Source organism: Antechinus flavipes, chromosome 1 (genome assembly GCF_016432865.1).
Source record: "Antechinus flavipes isolate AdamAnt ecotype Samford, QLD, Australia chromosome 1, AdamAnt_v2, whole genome shotgun sequence".
NCBI classification, from domain to species: Eukaryota; Metazoa; Chordata; class Mammalia; order Dasyuromorphia; family Dasyuridae; genus Antechinus; species Antechinus flavipes.
This window is the reverse complement of record NC_067398.1, coordinates 503650070-503665826: the sequence shown is the minus strand read 5'-3', so window position 1 is coordinate 503665826 and position 15757 is coordinate 503650070. Positions and strand designations below refer to the sequence as shown.

The following is a 15757-nucleotide window of genomic DNA, read 5'->3' as shown; positions in this document are numbered from 1 at the left end:
TGAGGAAATCACTCCATATCTATTTGTCTTAGTTATTCATCTGCATAACTGCAGAGATACCTCTCAGGGTATCTCAGGGTTGTTGTGTGAAGGTAATATAATAATTGTAAAGCCCTTAGCACAGGATTTGGCACATATCAAGTGCTATATAAATGTTAGTGATGATGTTGATTTAGTCTTAGAAGTGATAGAGAGTCACAGAAGTTTACTAAGTAAAGGGTGACATAGACCCATGCTTTACGAAAATCATTTTGTCAGAGGATATATTGGAGTGAGGAGAGATTAGTGGCAAGTAGAGCAATCAGAGGGCTATTCCAGTAGTCTGGGTGTCAGGTAATAAAAGTCTGCATAAGAGTGGTTGTAGTGTCAGAGCAGAAAAGGGAGCGGTAGTCGAGAGATGTTAGAGAGGTGAAATGGAAGGTCTTGGCAACAGATTGGATATGAATAGGATGAGAGATAGTAAGGAGATGTCAAAGACATCTAAGGTGAGATCTTGGGGGACTGGGAGGATGGCAGAGCCCTTTCCAGTTGGGAAACGTGTAAGGAGGGAGGATTTAGGGGAAAGATAATGTATTTAGTTTTGGACTATTGGAATATATTGGAAGAGGAAAATTATACCCAGCTGGAAAAATTAGAGGAAGTAGATGAAAGATTTATTTAATCTTATATGCTGAGTTATCTCATTAAATTTCTTTTGCTCATTCTTCAAATACTAAACTTATGATGACATTGATAACAAAAGCAGATTAGTGACAAATCAGCTCCTCCTAAGTATGACAAATGAAAGTAATAAATCAGTTCCCTTAAAGCCTCCTTTAGCGCCTTGGACAAGTTATTCTTCTAGTGTGACCAATATATAAAGTTTCTTAAATGTCTTGTGTTTTCCAGGAAATCATGCTGGTATATTACAGGGGGTTTAGAAGGATGCCTCATAATATGGAAGGAATGGAGACAGGGAAGGGTGATTAACAGTATTTGTGTTACACTTATTTCTATTTCCTTTCCAGCTTACATTTCATAGCAATTGAAAATTGTTTATTGACTTGATTTGTTGGAAACTGCAGTCTCCCCTCACTGTTAAGTTGATTTTATGAGTGGCTGTGGCCATTGAGTTCATCACCTTGTATCTAACCCTTTATCAATATCTCATGTTCAGGCCCAGCCTGAGATAAGCTGCAGCTGTAGGTTGCAGGCTGACTTCTTCCAGAAGCATTCTGGCTTGGACAGACCTACCAGAGCTTATACTTTATATTAGCATAGCTCTTGGAAATCCTGGGACTCTGCACACCATAATGAAACTTTGGCAAACAACTTGAATGTAAAAACACAATATATTATTAAGACAGATGTTCCTTGCTTGCTGCAGCGGGCATCCAACTTATTGCTGAGCCTCCAGGAAAAAGTAAAAATAGTTCTACTTGCTCACTTGCTAATACCTTTCATTTCTAGAATATGAGAAAATCTTGATTCAGGCAGTTAAGCTGCTCTTTCTTATCTATCTGAAGCAGGAAAGCAATAAACCAGTGGGAAACTTAGGGTAAGGGCAATCTACAACTGAATCAGGTTATTTAAAGTAAAATTAACTTTACTGGACTGTTTGTAGTTGATAGAGAAAGTCTGTATGTGATAATGGCTGTAGAGGTCACAATACTTAAATTATCTAGTGATTATTTCTTTGTGTGCTCATTTAGTTTTGATTATATAGAAAAGGTTAAATAAAAGAAGCTTGTCTTCTAGCTTTCCTTCAATATAAATTATATGTGGCTGTCAAATAGTAGGAATAATTGAATTTTTTAATATTTATGAAGTTCAAACTTACAGTGTTTAATTTTCATGTCACTCATTCAAATCCAGTGAGGAGTAATGCTTTTATTTCAGTTTATGGTGCATTTCTGTTAATATACATTTTTTATCACCACTGTTTCTTCAAATGTATTATGGAAGATAGAATTCTGTTCAATTAGGCTTTAATCTACCTATCATAAATTTCTTTTTACTTAATGACTGGGGTTTGGGGGAAATATAAACTTTATTTTAATCTTTAGCATAATTACCAATTATAGGATAATATCTTTTACATACTTACCATTTTTATTATGTCACTTATTCATGAAGTTCAAACTAGCAATGTTTAATTTTCATATCATATATTCAAATACAAGATTAATGCTTCTATTTCAGCTTCATGTGGAATGTATGCTGTCATACAGTTTGCAAATCACTTAGTAATATATCTACTAAGTATCTACAGGAAGTGTGCTAAGCACTGGTAATGTACAGAAAGGCAAAAGATAGTGTTTGATTTTGAAAGAATTCATTCTACTGAGGTAGACAATGTTCAAACATCTATGTTCAAAAAAGATATATGCATGGTACACTAGAGATAATCAACAGAGGGAAAACACTAGAATTAAGGGAAATCAGAAAAGGATTCATGTACAAGATAAAATTTTAGCAGAAACTTGAAGGGAGCAAGCCAGAAATAGAGGGAGAGAGCCCAGAATCTGAATATAAAGTGGGAATTGAGTAGGTCTTATTTGAGAAATAGCAGGAGAGCTGATATCATTGTATAGAAAAGTAGGTGTGGGGTACAAAATAGAAGAAGACTGGAAGAATGTATTTGGGGGAAAGGTTATAAAGGATTTGGAATTTCTGGGCATTTTATAGTTGATCCTGGAGGTTGCTGCTTGGAGTTGATTTATTAGGATGACATGCTTAGACCTACACTTTAGGAAGATCACAATGGCAGCTGAGTGGAAGATGAACTGGGTTGAGGAGAAGTATATAGTAACATAGTTATTGCAGGCTATTCCAATAGTCCAAATGTGAAATAATGAAGGCCTACATTAACCAATGAAGGGGAAGAAAAGGAGGTATATGTGAGATATAATATGGAGGTAAAATTCATAATATGGAGTAAGACGGAGTGGTCAAGGATGATATCTAGGTGATAGTCATGGGAGACTGAGAAGATGCTGGTGCCTTAGAGAGATTTGAAAGAGTAGAGAATTTAGAAGAAAGATAATGAGTTCAGTCCTCAACATGTTGTGTTTAAGATGTCTATAGGGCATGATGTTTGAGGTGTCTTTTTTAGGCCACTGGGGATGAGAGCCTAGAAATCAGCATAGGCATTAGGTATGGATAAATAGATTTGAGAGCCACCAATATAGGGGCAAAACCTGAGAATGATGAAATCAAGTGAAGTAATATAGTGAGATAAGAAGAGGGCCAAGATAGTACCCTGTAGGACACTCATGGTTAATAGGTATAACCTGGATGAAGATTCAGCAAAGGAGGTTGAGGAGTGATCAGATAGTAAGAAGAGAACCAGCAAAAATCAGTGTCATGAAAAACTGAAAGGAAAACATAGGACACTCAAGGGGGATGATAGTTGTCAAAGGCCGCAAAGAAGTGAAGAATGAAAAAAAGGTGGTTAGATTTGGCAGTTGAGAAATCATTGGTAGTTTTGAAAAGAACAAGTTATATTGAAAAGTAAGGTTGGAAACCAGATTGTAGAGAGTTTAAGAGAATAAGAAGTATAAAAGACTTCAAGAGGTTTAGCCACAAAAGAGGGGAAAGATATGGGATGATAGCCCGGATGGAGGGATCTAGTAAAAATTGTTTGTGGATGGAGGATTTGCAGACATTTTTGTTGGGGGAAAAAATTAAGAAAATAGCTAGTAGATAGAGATTGAAAAGAAGTAGAAAGAGTGGGGATGATATGGGTGGCAATCTCATGGAGAAGATAGGATAGAATGAGAACTCTTGTGCAGGTAGAATAATAATTAATAATAATAATAATAATACTATAAAATCAAACATTTGTGTACTACCTATTATATACCAAATGAGAAGCTAGATGGCAAAGAGATTGAAGAGAAGTGGGAGAGGGGGGATGACAATCTCTATAAGATAGAATGGAATGAGATCATTTGTACATATAGAATAATACTCCTAATAATACTATGATATGAAACATTTATATGAGAAACTAGGTGGCGCAATGGATAAATTGCTGGCCCTGGAAGTCAATAGGACTTGATTTCAAATCTGACCTCAGTCACTTACTAGCTAAGTGACCCTGGGCAAGTCACTTAAATGTGTTTTTCTCAGTTCCTTCTCTGTAAAATGAGTAATAGAGAAATGGCAAACTACTCCAGTGTCTGTCAAAGAAACTCCAAAAAATGTGGTCACAGAGAGACAGACATAGCTAAAAAGACTCAACAACAAAAATAATCTAGAAACTGTGTTAAATGCTTTAGAAAACACTCATTTCATGCTATTTTTAATTCCCTCTTTACAAATTTACATTACATTATTTACAAATAAATAATATTTATTATTCCTTCTTTGCAAATTAGGAAACTAAGGCAAAATGAAATTAAGGAACTTGTCCAAGGTTACACAGTTAGGAATTATCTGAGATTAAATTTGAATTCACACTTTCCTGACTTCAGGATCATTATCCACTAAACCACTTAGATGCACTAATGGAGAATAGTTAGCTTTGGCAAGAAGGATCACCTCTTAATGTGAGATGGAGTGAAGTAGGAGATGGTAGCAGAAGGCATCTGGGTGATATTAGTGGAGGAGAGGAAAAAAAAAGAATGATTTTATAAAGAACATGCCTTATGTTTTTAAAATTTTGAAATATAAATGCAAAAAAAACCACTTCATTTGAATTAAGTTCAGTATTTTTCCAGTTAAGACATCTTACCTACAAAGTCTCTATGACTTACAATTTTTGTCCTAGATTGAACCAGGGCAAAAAATATACTCCATTTGTTTTCCCTGCAGATAAATTTAATTTTGCTCCTATGTTGAGCCAGGTAGATGGTGCAGTAAATAGAACATCAAGCCTGGTGTCAGAAAGACTAGTGTTTAGTTTAAATCTGACCTCAAGACACTCATTAGTTGTGGGACTTTGGACAAGTCACTAAATCCTGGTTACCTCAGTTTTCTCATCTGTAAAATGACGTGGGAAAGGAAATTGAAAACCAGTGTCTTTGCCAAGAAAACCCCAAATGGGTTCATTGAAAAGTTAAGCACAGCTGAAACTGAATAACAGTAACAAAGCACATATGTTTTTACCAGTGCCTCCCAGCTGGGGATCTGCCCTATAAACCAAATAAGTCAAGGATTTTTCTCCCTCTCTATTCAAGTTCCCTGGCTATAAAGTACTCCCAAAGTGACTAGGACCTGCTGTGATAAATGAAATTTAGCTTATACTCAGCATAAAGATTTAGTGACATGAACTAAGAATTACTTCAGCTTCTTGGAGAAAGTTTAACAATTTTGCCATTGAACTTAATATTTAATCATATGCTTTTAAAAGAATAATGTAGTTTAAAGAAGACCATTTAAAATATTTCTCACCTACTTAAAACAGTATATTTGGACATCATGAACATATATGGAGATGTATATTTGATGTATGTACATGTTGCTATTGTAGTTTGGGTTTAGAGCAGAGGTGGGGGACTTTTTTTCTGCCAGGGACCATTTAGATATTTGTAACATCATTTGCGAGCCAAACAAAATCACCAACTTTTAGAACTCAAGCAGTGAAAAGTCTGTAATACCAGCTTTCAGCTCATCATTGTCTGCAATTGCCTTAGCAAATGATTTTATGGGACTTATGTGGCCTGCAGGCCACACATTTCCCACCCTTTGTTTAGAGCTTACTGGTAGCATACAGATATTGCAGTTTGGGGCTTGTGGTAAGATAATGTTTTTTAAATGATATATATTTTAGCTCATAACCATAGCATTAAAAAAGTTTATTCGCTTGAAAGTGGTTAATAATTTAAACTCTTCTTTGGAGTAGATAAATCAAGTGAAGTCCTGCTTAGTGAGTGAATAAATTGGCTTAAGTGACTCTTCAAGATCGAACCTGCTCTCCATCCACTAAAACCTCCTTTACCACTCTTTCTTAGTGTACTTTGATTGATGTTTGGGCTGGAGGGTACAGTACAAGGATGGGGTGGTGTACCACAAGACAGAACACAACATGAAAAAGGAACCAGAACAGAGAAGGGAAAGCAGGCAAGCTTTATTGAAGGAAAATATAACCCAACAAAGTACTCCAGGGGGTAGAAACATGTCAGGTCCACTGAGATGCCTGATAAAAGCAGGTGCCCAAATCAGTGAAACATACCCCCTCGCCCAATGTTTTTATTGGGTTGAGTCAAGCAGAACAAGATATTCGAAGGATAGCTTGGATTGCTGTGCAGGTCATGGTCCTGGGATTTGTACAAATTCAAGTCAAGGGAGCAGTTTATTGATAATCTAATGTCCCATCAACAGAAATGTCCTTTATTTTGACTAGATGGGATTTAAACCACAGCAAGGAGATTCTAAATGTGAAGTCTTTTGTATACTGTGCCTGATTTGCAGTTTTGGGATGCTCATCCTTTAGTCATTTCTATTTTACCTCCTTAAGACTTTTTTACTTGCCCAACACAAGACTTGTGATCATATCTGTGAATAAAGATTTAGAAAGCAGTGTTATAATTTACATTTTTAACTTTGCCTTTTGAATATTTCTAGGAGTCTTTCTTTAGTTCTGTCAATTTAATCCCATTGCAGATGAGTCCTTCTGAAAAGGAGTGAGATGAAAGTGTTTTTGTCTGCTTTAGCAATCTTCCTCTCCATTTTTTTCAAATGCAGCATAAAATATGTTAAATTGTGATTCATAATATTTAAGAAAGAACTAAGCTTTCTTTTTTTTTTTTTTCTATTCACAGAAACGTTCCAGAGGCCAAGTACTATTTGACAAAGTATGTGAACATCTGAACTTATTAGAAAAAGATTACTTTGGTTTAACATATCGGGACACCGAAAACCAAAAGGTAAAATATCCATTAGAGTTACCTTGTATTATGATAATGAAAATACCTCAGAACTAAGTTATGTTTTTATTGAATAATTTAAACTAACCACTAACTTCACATATTTTATGGGTTACATTCTCCTTTGCTTCCTATCTTTTGAGTCTCTAGAACTCCTAATTTCATCCACATTTCCCATAACTAATTCTATCAGAAGTCACTTTATCGTTCTGAAAATTCCTTGACTCTAGATCCAGTTTTAACAGTACTAACATCTGTAGCAAGTCACCAACTTTTCTGAATTCAAGTTTCCTGATATATAAAATGAATGAGTTAAATGAGATGAAAGGCAGCTAGGTGGCACAATGGGTAGAGTGCAGAGCCTGGGCTGGGGGAGACTTATCTTCCTGAGTTCAAATCTGGCCTCATTATATTAGCTGTTTAATCATGGCAAGTCATTTAGTTCTATTTGCCTCAGTTTTCTCATCTGTAAAATGAACTGGAAAAGGAAATGGAAAACCATTCCAAATAACTTTGCGAAGAAAACTCCAAATGGGGTCAAGATTTTAGAGGAAGATTTTAACAACTGAGAAACCTAACAGAGTTACTAATGTAGAGGTGCTTTTCTTCAGAAAGGCATGGATCAAAGATCAATTATGTGTTAAATTACATGTGTCTAATTTCATCAAGTTATTTAATCAAGCTGACTCTCCTTTAATTACTTTTCTATTTCTGTGCTAGATTGACCCCTCAAAACTAATGATTGTAAACTAATTTCTTGAAAAGTGCTTTAAAAATGAACCATTTCCAGTTCTGTCCACAATCAGTGACTTAGAAGAGTGTCTAGGATGATAAAAGGCCTGAAAGGAGGAAAAGGAGCACCAGATTGGGATTAGTGGTATGAGGGACTTGGATAGTACCACCAGCAAAAAGGAGTTTTACATTGGGCAAGATTAGTCAATGTCTGTACTAATGAATCTCAAATTATTTTTAATCTTCTGATTCAATTCCAAAATGTTATTTCTTTTTCAGAACTGGCTGGACCCTGCTAAGGAAATAAAAAAACAGATTCGAAGTAAGTTTTATTGGAATTTTTATTTGGACTGTTGGAAAGAATGTGGTAAAACTCTTAGAGAAATGGAACTCTAAATTGGTGACTAACGGACAGGAGAAATGCTCCATGCAGACAGGGTTACTACATCAATATTATAGAAGAAATATTAAAACAACAGGTCCTTTCTTATAGCTTCTCTTTTTACTATTAGCATGGAATATAGTGATGAATAACATCATATATTTATGTATTTAGATGATTAATAAGTCTTTAATGAATTGAACTTCTATCATTCTATTAACAGTAACACCTCTTTTCATTTTCATTACCTAAGCTGTTGTAATTCAAAGAGAAGCTTTTAAAACTAGGAAGATTTATTTTTAGGAAATAAAGTTATTGAATTAAAATATGAATTCAATAAGTATATTTATGCCCCCACATTTCTCCAACAATTAATGTTTATATAGCATTTTAAAATTTATTAAACACTTTATATGTTGTCTTATTTGAGAAAGATTTACACTGTTGGGATTGATTAGCCTAAAGAATCATAATTTGGGATCTGTGAATTGATTTTCTTTGAAATCATCCTATATTGCTATACTTTGCACATTTAAAAATATTATTCTATATAGATCAAACTATATTATTTCTACTTTCCCCCCATGTTTTTTCCTTTTCTATTTCTTTCATGACATGATTAAAATGGATATATATTTAACATAATTACACATACATAACCTATATTAAATTGCTTGCCACGTTTTAAGGAGGGAGAAAATTTGGAACTCAAAATTTTATGTGAAAAACAAATATTAAAAATTGTTTGTATATGTAACAGGAAAAAAATAAAGTGGTGGGGGAGGGAAGTACATTGGCTTCTTCAGATTGCCAAAAGGATCCCTGACACAAAATAGTTTACAAATCCCTGCTCCATATATAGTCAGTCACATAGATTGTTAGCAATCAAAAAAATGGAAATTATCATTTGACAATGGTAATGTAATTATATGTTATTAAGAAAAAGCATTTTTTTTTTATCAGCTCTTCTGTTCTTTCACTGGTCCTTAAAAGCCTGTAAAAAATTTTCTTTATCATATTCAGAGTCCAGCCTATCTTTGTTTGCATCCAGTAAATGAATGTATTCAAATTAAAAGTACCACATTTCTTCTTTTCAACAGTTACTATGAGTGAAAGGAACAAATAACTTCTTCCACCTCTGTAGAGAATAAGTTTCATTAACATAAAATGCCTAAAGTACCAAAAAGAGATAAGTAAATCATTAGACCAACTGATACTTAACTTAAAACTCCACTTTAGCAAAATCATGGAAGTTTCTTCCAGAAAAAAAGAAAACAAAACATTCCAAAGACTAATCTTTTAATATTGGTAGTCTTCCTGATAATTTATACAATTAAACCTTGTTTAACACACATTTAAAATGTGATCTAATATGTTTCCTATCCAGCAGCTTGTCAGAGAAGTTGTGTGACAGCAACAGATTAAGTGAAATTGAAGTCAGGGGTACCTGCCATTGTGACAAATAGTTGAAAATATCATAATTTTTTGCTTTAGAGAATATTAAAAAATTTAAGATGAAATTTTCTCAGGAATTTTTTCTGCAGTTATAAGAAAACACTTCAGCAAAAAGATCATTGAATAATATATGCATAAAGACCTATGCAGTTCATAATTAATGCATAATAATTATTAGTCTTCTAATTAATTGTTGCAAAGTATTTTGAAAATGTAACATACTACGAAAAAAGAAACTGTGTTATTATTAACAAAAAGTCTGTTTGAATAGAATAGTTTAATTTGGATGGAACTTATTGCTAGAATTTCCTTATAGCAACTTTATATTCTGTCTTCTAATTGCCTTTTCTAAGAGTAGAAAACCAAAGAAAAGAATGAGTTATCAGACTTTGTATGTTTTCCATTACAAAGATTACATTATATGTATATCATTCATTTTGAAGAAAATTAAATAATCATCTCTAAGAGTCCATTAATAAGGCAGGAAAATTTTTTTTTAGATAAAAATAGATTTTAAAGACAACATGTAAAGTTATCTGTATAAACAAATTCTTGTTTGTACTATGTAACTTATGTCTAAGTAGAACTTCTCCCATTTTAAAATTCAGTCAGACAATTCTGTAATTCTCTTGTCTGTGGATATGTTGCATACATGTATGTAATCATATATGAACTATTTGAGCCAAAGTAAAAACATGTAAAATTTTTGGACATAAGCCATATGATTATTAAAATTCATAGAAAACTTTAAATATTCAATAAGTAGCCCATATATCAGCATATGGCATTGAGCTCACAAGATATTGAGACATATTCTTACTAATGAATCCATGCTTTTCTTTGATATATTTAGAGAATATATATAGAGAAAGATATATTTTATAGATTTTTAGGGGCTTTTAAATTTGGAATGGTTCCCAGATCCCTGAAACATGGTTAGCTCCATCTCTTAGACATATTCTATGTCATGGTGAAAGATCATAATGCAATTTACCATCTCCATTTAGGAATTTCTTTGACTCTGGAACAGCTTTATTTCTCAATATATCAGTATACTTGATCAAAGTACATTATTCCTTCCATGAGTACAAGACTTCCAAGACTAACAAAAATAAAAAAAAAATTCTTAAAACATTTTTATTAAATTTTTATTATTATTATTAAATTTTATTTTTGTTATGGAATAAAATAAGCATTTCCATAACATACAACAATTAAAAAAAGATGATTACACAAGAACTTCAAATCTACTATGCACAACTTGCTATTCCTTTCAAATATACAACAAAATTATCATGTATTTTTTCTTCTCTTACCCCACTCCCCACCCCACCCTAGATATAGCTACCATTAGACACAACTGTGTGTACATGTGTACATGTGTGTGAATATAAAATTATTTTATATATATTTATGTATTTTTCATGTTTCTTTGGAGTAACATCCAGTGTATAAATATGTGTAAATATACATATGTATGTATCATCCCCTTTTCCCTCCCCTCCCCAAAGCATTTAATGGTGATGGCACCATTCCATGATCTTCCTCAATTTATTGACTCCAAGCTACTCCATTTTCTCATTATTTCCCTGTTTTTACTTCTGGCTCTATCCACTTTATATATATATATATATATATATATATATATATATTCCTGATTCTTCTCCACCTGCCAAATTATTTTATTCCTTGGTAGGCACAGTCAAATTTGAGAATTTTCCATATCTTTTGTTTATTATTTTTTAAACACTTTCTTTTGGATAATGTCATTACTGATTTCCTTTGTCTTTATAATCAAATAGAGCACACGCTTTTAACCTATAGTTTAAAGAGTCTAAAGACTACAGCACATATTATTTTAATAACTATTTCAATACCATTGGCTTACTTTGTAATCTTATGTATTTTATTTTATTCATTTAAAAACATTATTCTGAAAAGCACTCTATCTATAGGCTTTCACAGACTGCCCAAGAGGGCTATCATATATGGAAGTTTAAGAATTACTGAGGCAGAGAAAACAAAAGGGTAGAATTCAAAGCAGTAAATCTCACTACTTGTTAAATTTACCAGTAAAAAAAAAAAAATGGGAATAAGATTGGAATGGTTAAAAAAGAAAATCCCTGAGATTTAAAGAGTTAAATGTCCTATTCCTATTTTGTTATATCATCTATAAATTTCTATATGTGGTGGTTGTGAATAGATGCTAATTTGGTAACCAATTGGAACTAGAAATGGAAAGACATTCTGTGAACTTCTGTTTTTCTATAGGTGGTGCTTGGCAGTTTTCATTTAATGTGAAATTCTACCCGCCAGACCCTGCCCAGCTGTCTGAAGACATCACCAGGTATTTGAAAAGAAATTTGAAAGTCTCAAACACAGTGGGAGGATGGATCTCTTTCCTAAGTTCCCTTGAGAACAACTTTGCTTATTTCAGATAGGCTTTAAATTAGCCATTTTCATTTGACAAATTATTGACAGCTGGTTGATAATAATGAAAAAATTGATAACGTCATAAATGAAGGATATTCATTGTTGAATTTTTGATGTTGGGTTGATACTTCTGCATATTTTTTGGCAGATTTTTTTTGGTGTTAAACTTAAATACAAAATGAGAAAATAAAAAGAGCATAATCATGTAAACAGCAGATCATAAGAAAGAATTCAGTATAAAAAATAATTTCCATTTCAAGAAAACCTTATAATAAATATCACACATTGTTTCCCTAGCTTTTCTTTGCTTCCTTGTTAGCTTTTTTTCTGTTCACTGTTGTGCCTTTTTTTTTCCTCCTGCCTTCTCACCACCACCCTAACGAGGGCTACAATTAAGTATGGACATGGACACACACACACACACACACACACACACACACACACATGCATTCAAGACTGTACGCTGCTCATTTCCTCCTATCATCTCTTCTCTGAAGATGAATAGCATCTTCCTTATGTCTAAGTCATTCCATCTATTTCTAAACCAGCCAGCTTATCATTTCTTACACCCCAGCAATATTCCAAACCAATTTCATCCTATCTGAGAAATTGTCTTTGAAAGTTCCCCCTCCTCCCATTTTCTGTATTCCTTCTATTCTTGGCAATATAAGTTATGTAGATAAAAAAAAAATTAATCTAAAGTAATCAAAACTGTAAAACTTTGGACCGCCATGTTTCTAGTATTCTCTGACAGCAACTTAGTGTGGTCTAAATAATTATATGCTAACACAGTATGTATTGATTGCCTTTTGCCAATGGGGAAATCTCTAGTATGGAATTTTTAGACAGACTCAAATATTTTGGAATCCCTACATACAATATACAGGTTCACTTCATGTGACAAAGTAGAATGTAGACAAAAGCTAGGTTTAAAGTTGAAGAAGCCATACATTTCTCTTTCTCAAAGTCTAGATTTAACATCATTTGATTTATGGCTAATAGCATTGTTAAATTTGTATTTGAAAAAAGAATCCATAATTCCACTTTATCTTTTGGGAAATATTTTTATAGCCTATATGGATATTCAAAAATCTTTCTAAAATATAGCATATATGAAAAATACTAGTAACACCAAATTGGCCAGTTTCTAGATATTTAGATATCAGTTATCATAATCATAAATCTATAAAACATTTTAGAATTTTACCTAATCATTACCTAATCAATATAAGAAAAGTAATGCTTAAACCATCTAAGAGTGATGACTTGATAAACATATGTCTTAACATCTCAACAATGCACAAAGATAGACTATATCCATGCTCACTTCCTTCCTGTACATTAATAATATTAGCAATAATAATGTTTACTTAGAAATATTTTTTAATAAAACTTATTTAAAAGCTGCTTTGTTAAAATCACTTGGAATAGCATTTGCAATATCCACATTTAAAATAGGATTTTCTAATGTAAGGTACATTATGCATTAGAATTAGTCATCATGACAATACATCTCTGTTTTGACTTTAGAAAGCTAATCTAAAGCCCCTATTGAAATCCATAATATGAAAGTAAATTATAGTCAAGTAGAAATGCTATAAATTGAGAGCATAAATGGTAATTTCTGTTTTTGGAGCGCATACACACACATACACACACACACACACACACACACACACACATACACACATACACACATATCAAACAAATATTGCTAGGATATCACAACTAAGACTTCTGACATCCTTTAAAAAACCAAAAAAACTTTTTTTCTTTTGCAAAAAAAATAGACCAACAATTATTTATTGGAAAATTATGTTGTGAAACTTAAACCAGATATTTTTGTAAAGTATGTTTTTAGGAGATATTAGTGGAAACATGTGTAGTTACATATATACATATACACGTAAGTACTTTATTAATCAAACTTAACTAATTTCCTCTTTAAAGCTGATTTAAGTCCTCTGATTTTACCTTGCAGTAAAAGTCAGCCCATAGATACACATACTCATAGTTTATTCTTTTAACCCAGTCCATGATTGTATCATTCTTCAAATACTATAAATCATCCAGTGTTATCAGTGACTTGGATTCTTAGTTGCTTGGTGGCAAAGAATAATTCTCTTAAATTTATTGGAGTCAAACCTGAAGCTAAAGCATAACTTTGACTTACTTCCAAAAGAAACAGATGTCCTCATCTACATACTAAAATATTCTTAGTAGGATAGTTTGTATGTTGTATATTATATATTGTATATTTTAGAAGCTAGAAAGTCACTGTATCTGCATTTTTGTTGTTGTTGTGTTATGTTGTAAGATAATGTAGATTTTTCTTTTAGTTCCAGGGTATTGTGTAAACATGTATGTAAAAATAATTGTAGTGGGCAATGGTAAACACCACCCACCAGTGTATGCTGAAAACAATGTAACAAACTGTCTAAGAACTATTCTTTGTCTTTGGAAGGTACTACCTCTGTTTACAGCTGAGAGATGATATAGTATCAGGAAGATTGCCATGTTCTTTCGTTACACTCGCCCTTTTGGGATCCTATACTGTTCAGTCTGAACTTGGAGACTATGACCCAGATGAATGTGGAAGTGATTATGTCAGTGAATTCCGTTTTGCACCAAACCACACAAAAGAACTGGAAGATAAAGTGATTGAGCTACACAAGAGCCACAGGTGATTAGTAGAAATACTTACAGTAGTTTGTTTATATTCACTTTGGGAATGGAAATATTATCTAGATAAACTCTTAATTTCTCCCACAAATCTAGTTCTAGTGTCTTCAGGAAATTAATCATCTTTGGCTGAATTAACTCTGGCTCAAAATATTAAAATACTTAATTTAAAATTTTTATCTTAAATTGTTTTCTTAGCATCTATGTCTTAGACAAGGGCTTGTTTATCAGATAACTAATTCTATCACATATCTAACCACATAACTAATTCTATTGAAAAGACTTCTTATTTTTTGACCATGTGTAAACTTTTAATTTATTTTTCTTCTTCAGGGGAATGACACCAGCAGAAGCAGAGATGCATTTCTTAGAAAATGCCAAAAAATTATCTATGTATGGAGTCGATCTACATCATGCCAAGGTAGAGGGACATATTTATTTATACTTCATTCTCCTTCCTCAGACTCCTCCTACTCCCCCAACCAATTCTTAAGTATTGGGCTCATAAAATGGGTTATTATCCCCCTCATCTATTCAGTTGAATCAATTTGATGGGCTAAAGAATGTATGTGGGGAAAAAATAGCTATTCTTAGAGAAACAATAAGTTTTACTTTTGGAGAATTACAGAAAAATCAAGCTATCCTTTAAAATATTAAAAAAAACTATGGGTACAGATTTATTTATTGATCACTTTGTGTGGCCTTTCTTAATGTTTTCCATTCTTTCTTTTCTAAAGGATATTTGCAAAGGACATTCCTTGGAGCTTTATTCCTGTTCTTTTTTGGGAGAAGAGTTGCAATTCTTCTCTTCTCATCTGCTCTAATCCTTTGTGCTTTGCACATTGCCTTGCATGTATTAAGATGCTTAACAAATACTTGATTGATTCTGTTGAATTACGAGTTCCATATTTTAGAAAAGACTTTAGTAAGTTGGAGAATATTTTGAGGGAAAGGATCTCAAGTTTATGCCATAGAAGGCTTGGTTCAAAGACTTTGGAGAGTTTAAGAAGAAAAAGATTTAATGGATATATGGTAATTATCAGTCAATATTTTAAAGGCTGTTATGTAGAAGAGGTGATAAGTTCTACAACTTGAATCATAGGGGCAGCTAGGGGATACAGTGAATATAGTGTAAGCCCTGAAGTCAGGATGATTCGTTTTCCTTAGTTAAAATCTCGTCTCAGACAATTACCAGCTAAGTGGCCTTGGACATGACACTTAA

The 15757-nt window shown here is 32.9% G+C and overlaps 1 protein-coding gene across 12 annotated transcripts in view; it reads left to right on the top strand.

The window, feature by feature from the left end:
• Nucleotides 1-15757, top strand: part of EPB41L3 (erythrocyte membrane protein band 4.1 like 3) — a 175629-nt gene that overhangs the window by 115050 nt on the left and 44822 nt on the right. For all 12 annotated transcript variants that reach the window (XM_051970410.1, XM_051970409.1, XM_051970412.1 and 9 more), the window contains 5 exons: nucleotides 6747-6851; nucleotides 7863-7905; nucleotides 11692-11767; nucleotides 14318-14536; nucleotides 14869-14956. In XM_051970410.1, the coding sequence (XP_051826370.1) occupies nucleotides 6747-6851; nucleotides 7863-7905; nucleotides 11692-11767; nucleotides 14318-14536; nucleotides 14869-14956 (531 nt within the window). The remainder of the gene's footprint in view (nucleotides 1-6746; nucleotides 6852-7862; nucleotides 7906-11691; nucleotides 11768-14317; nucleotides 14537-14868; nucleotides 14957-15757) is intronic.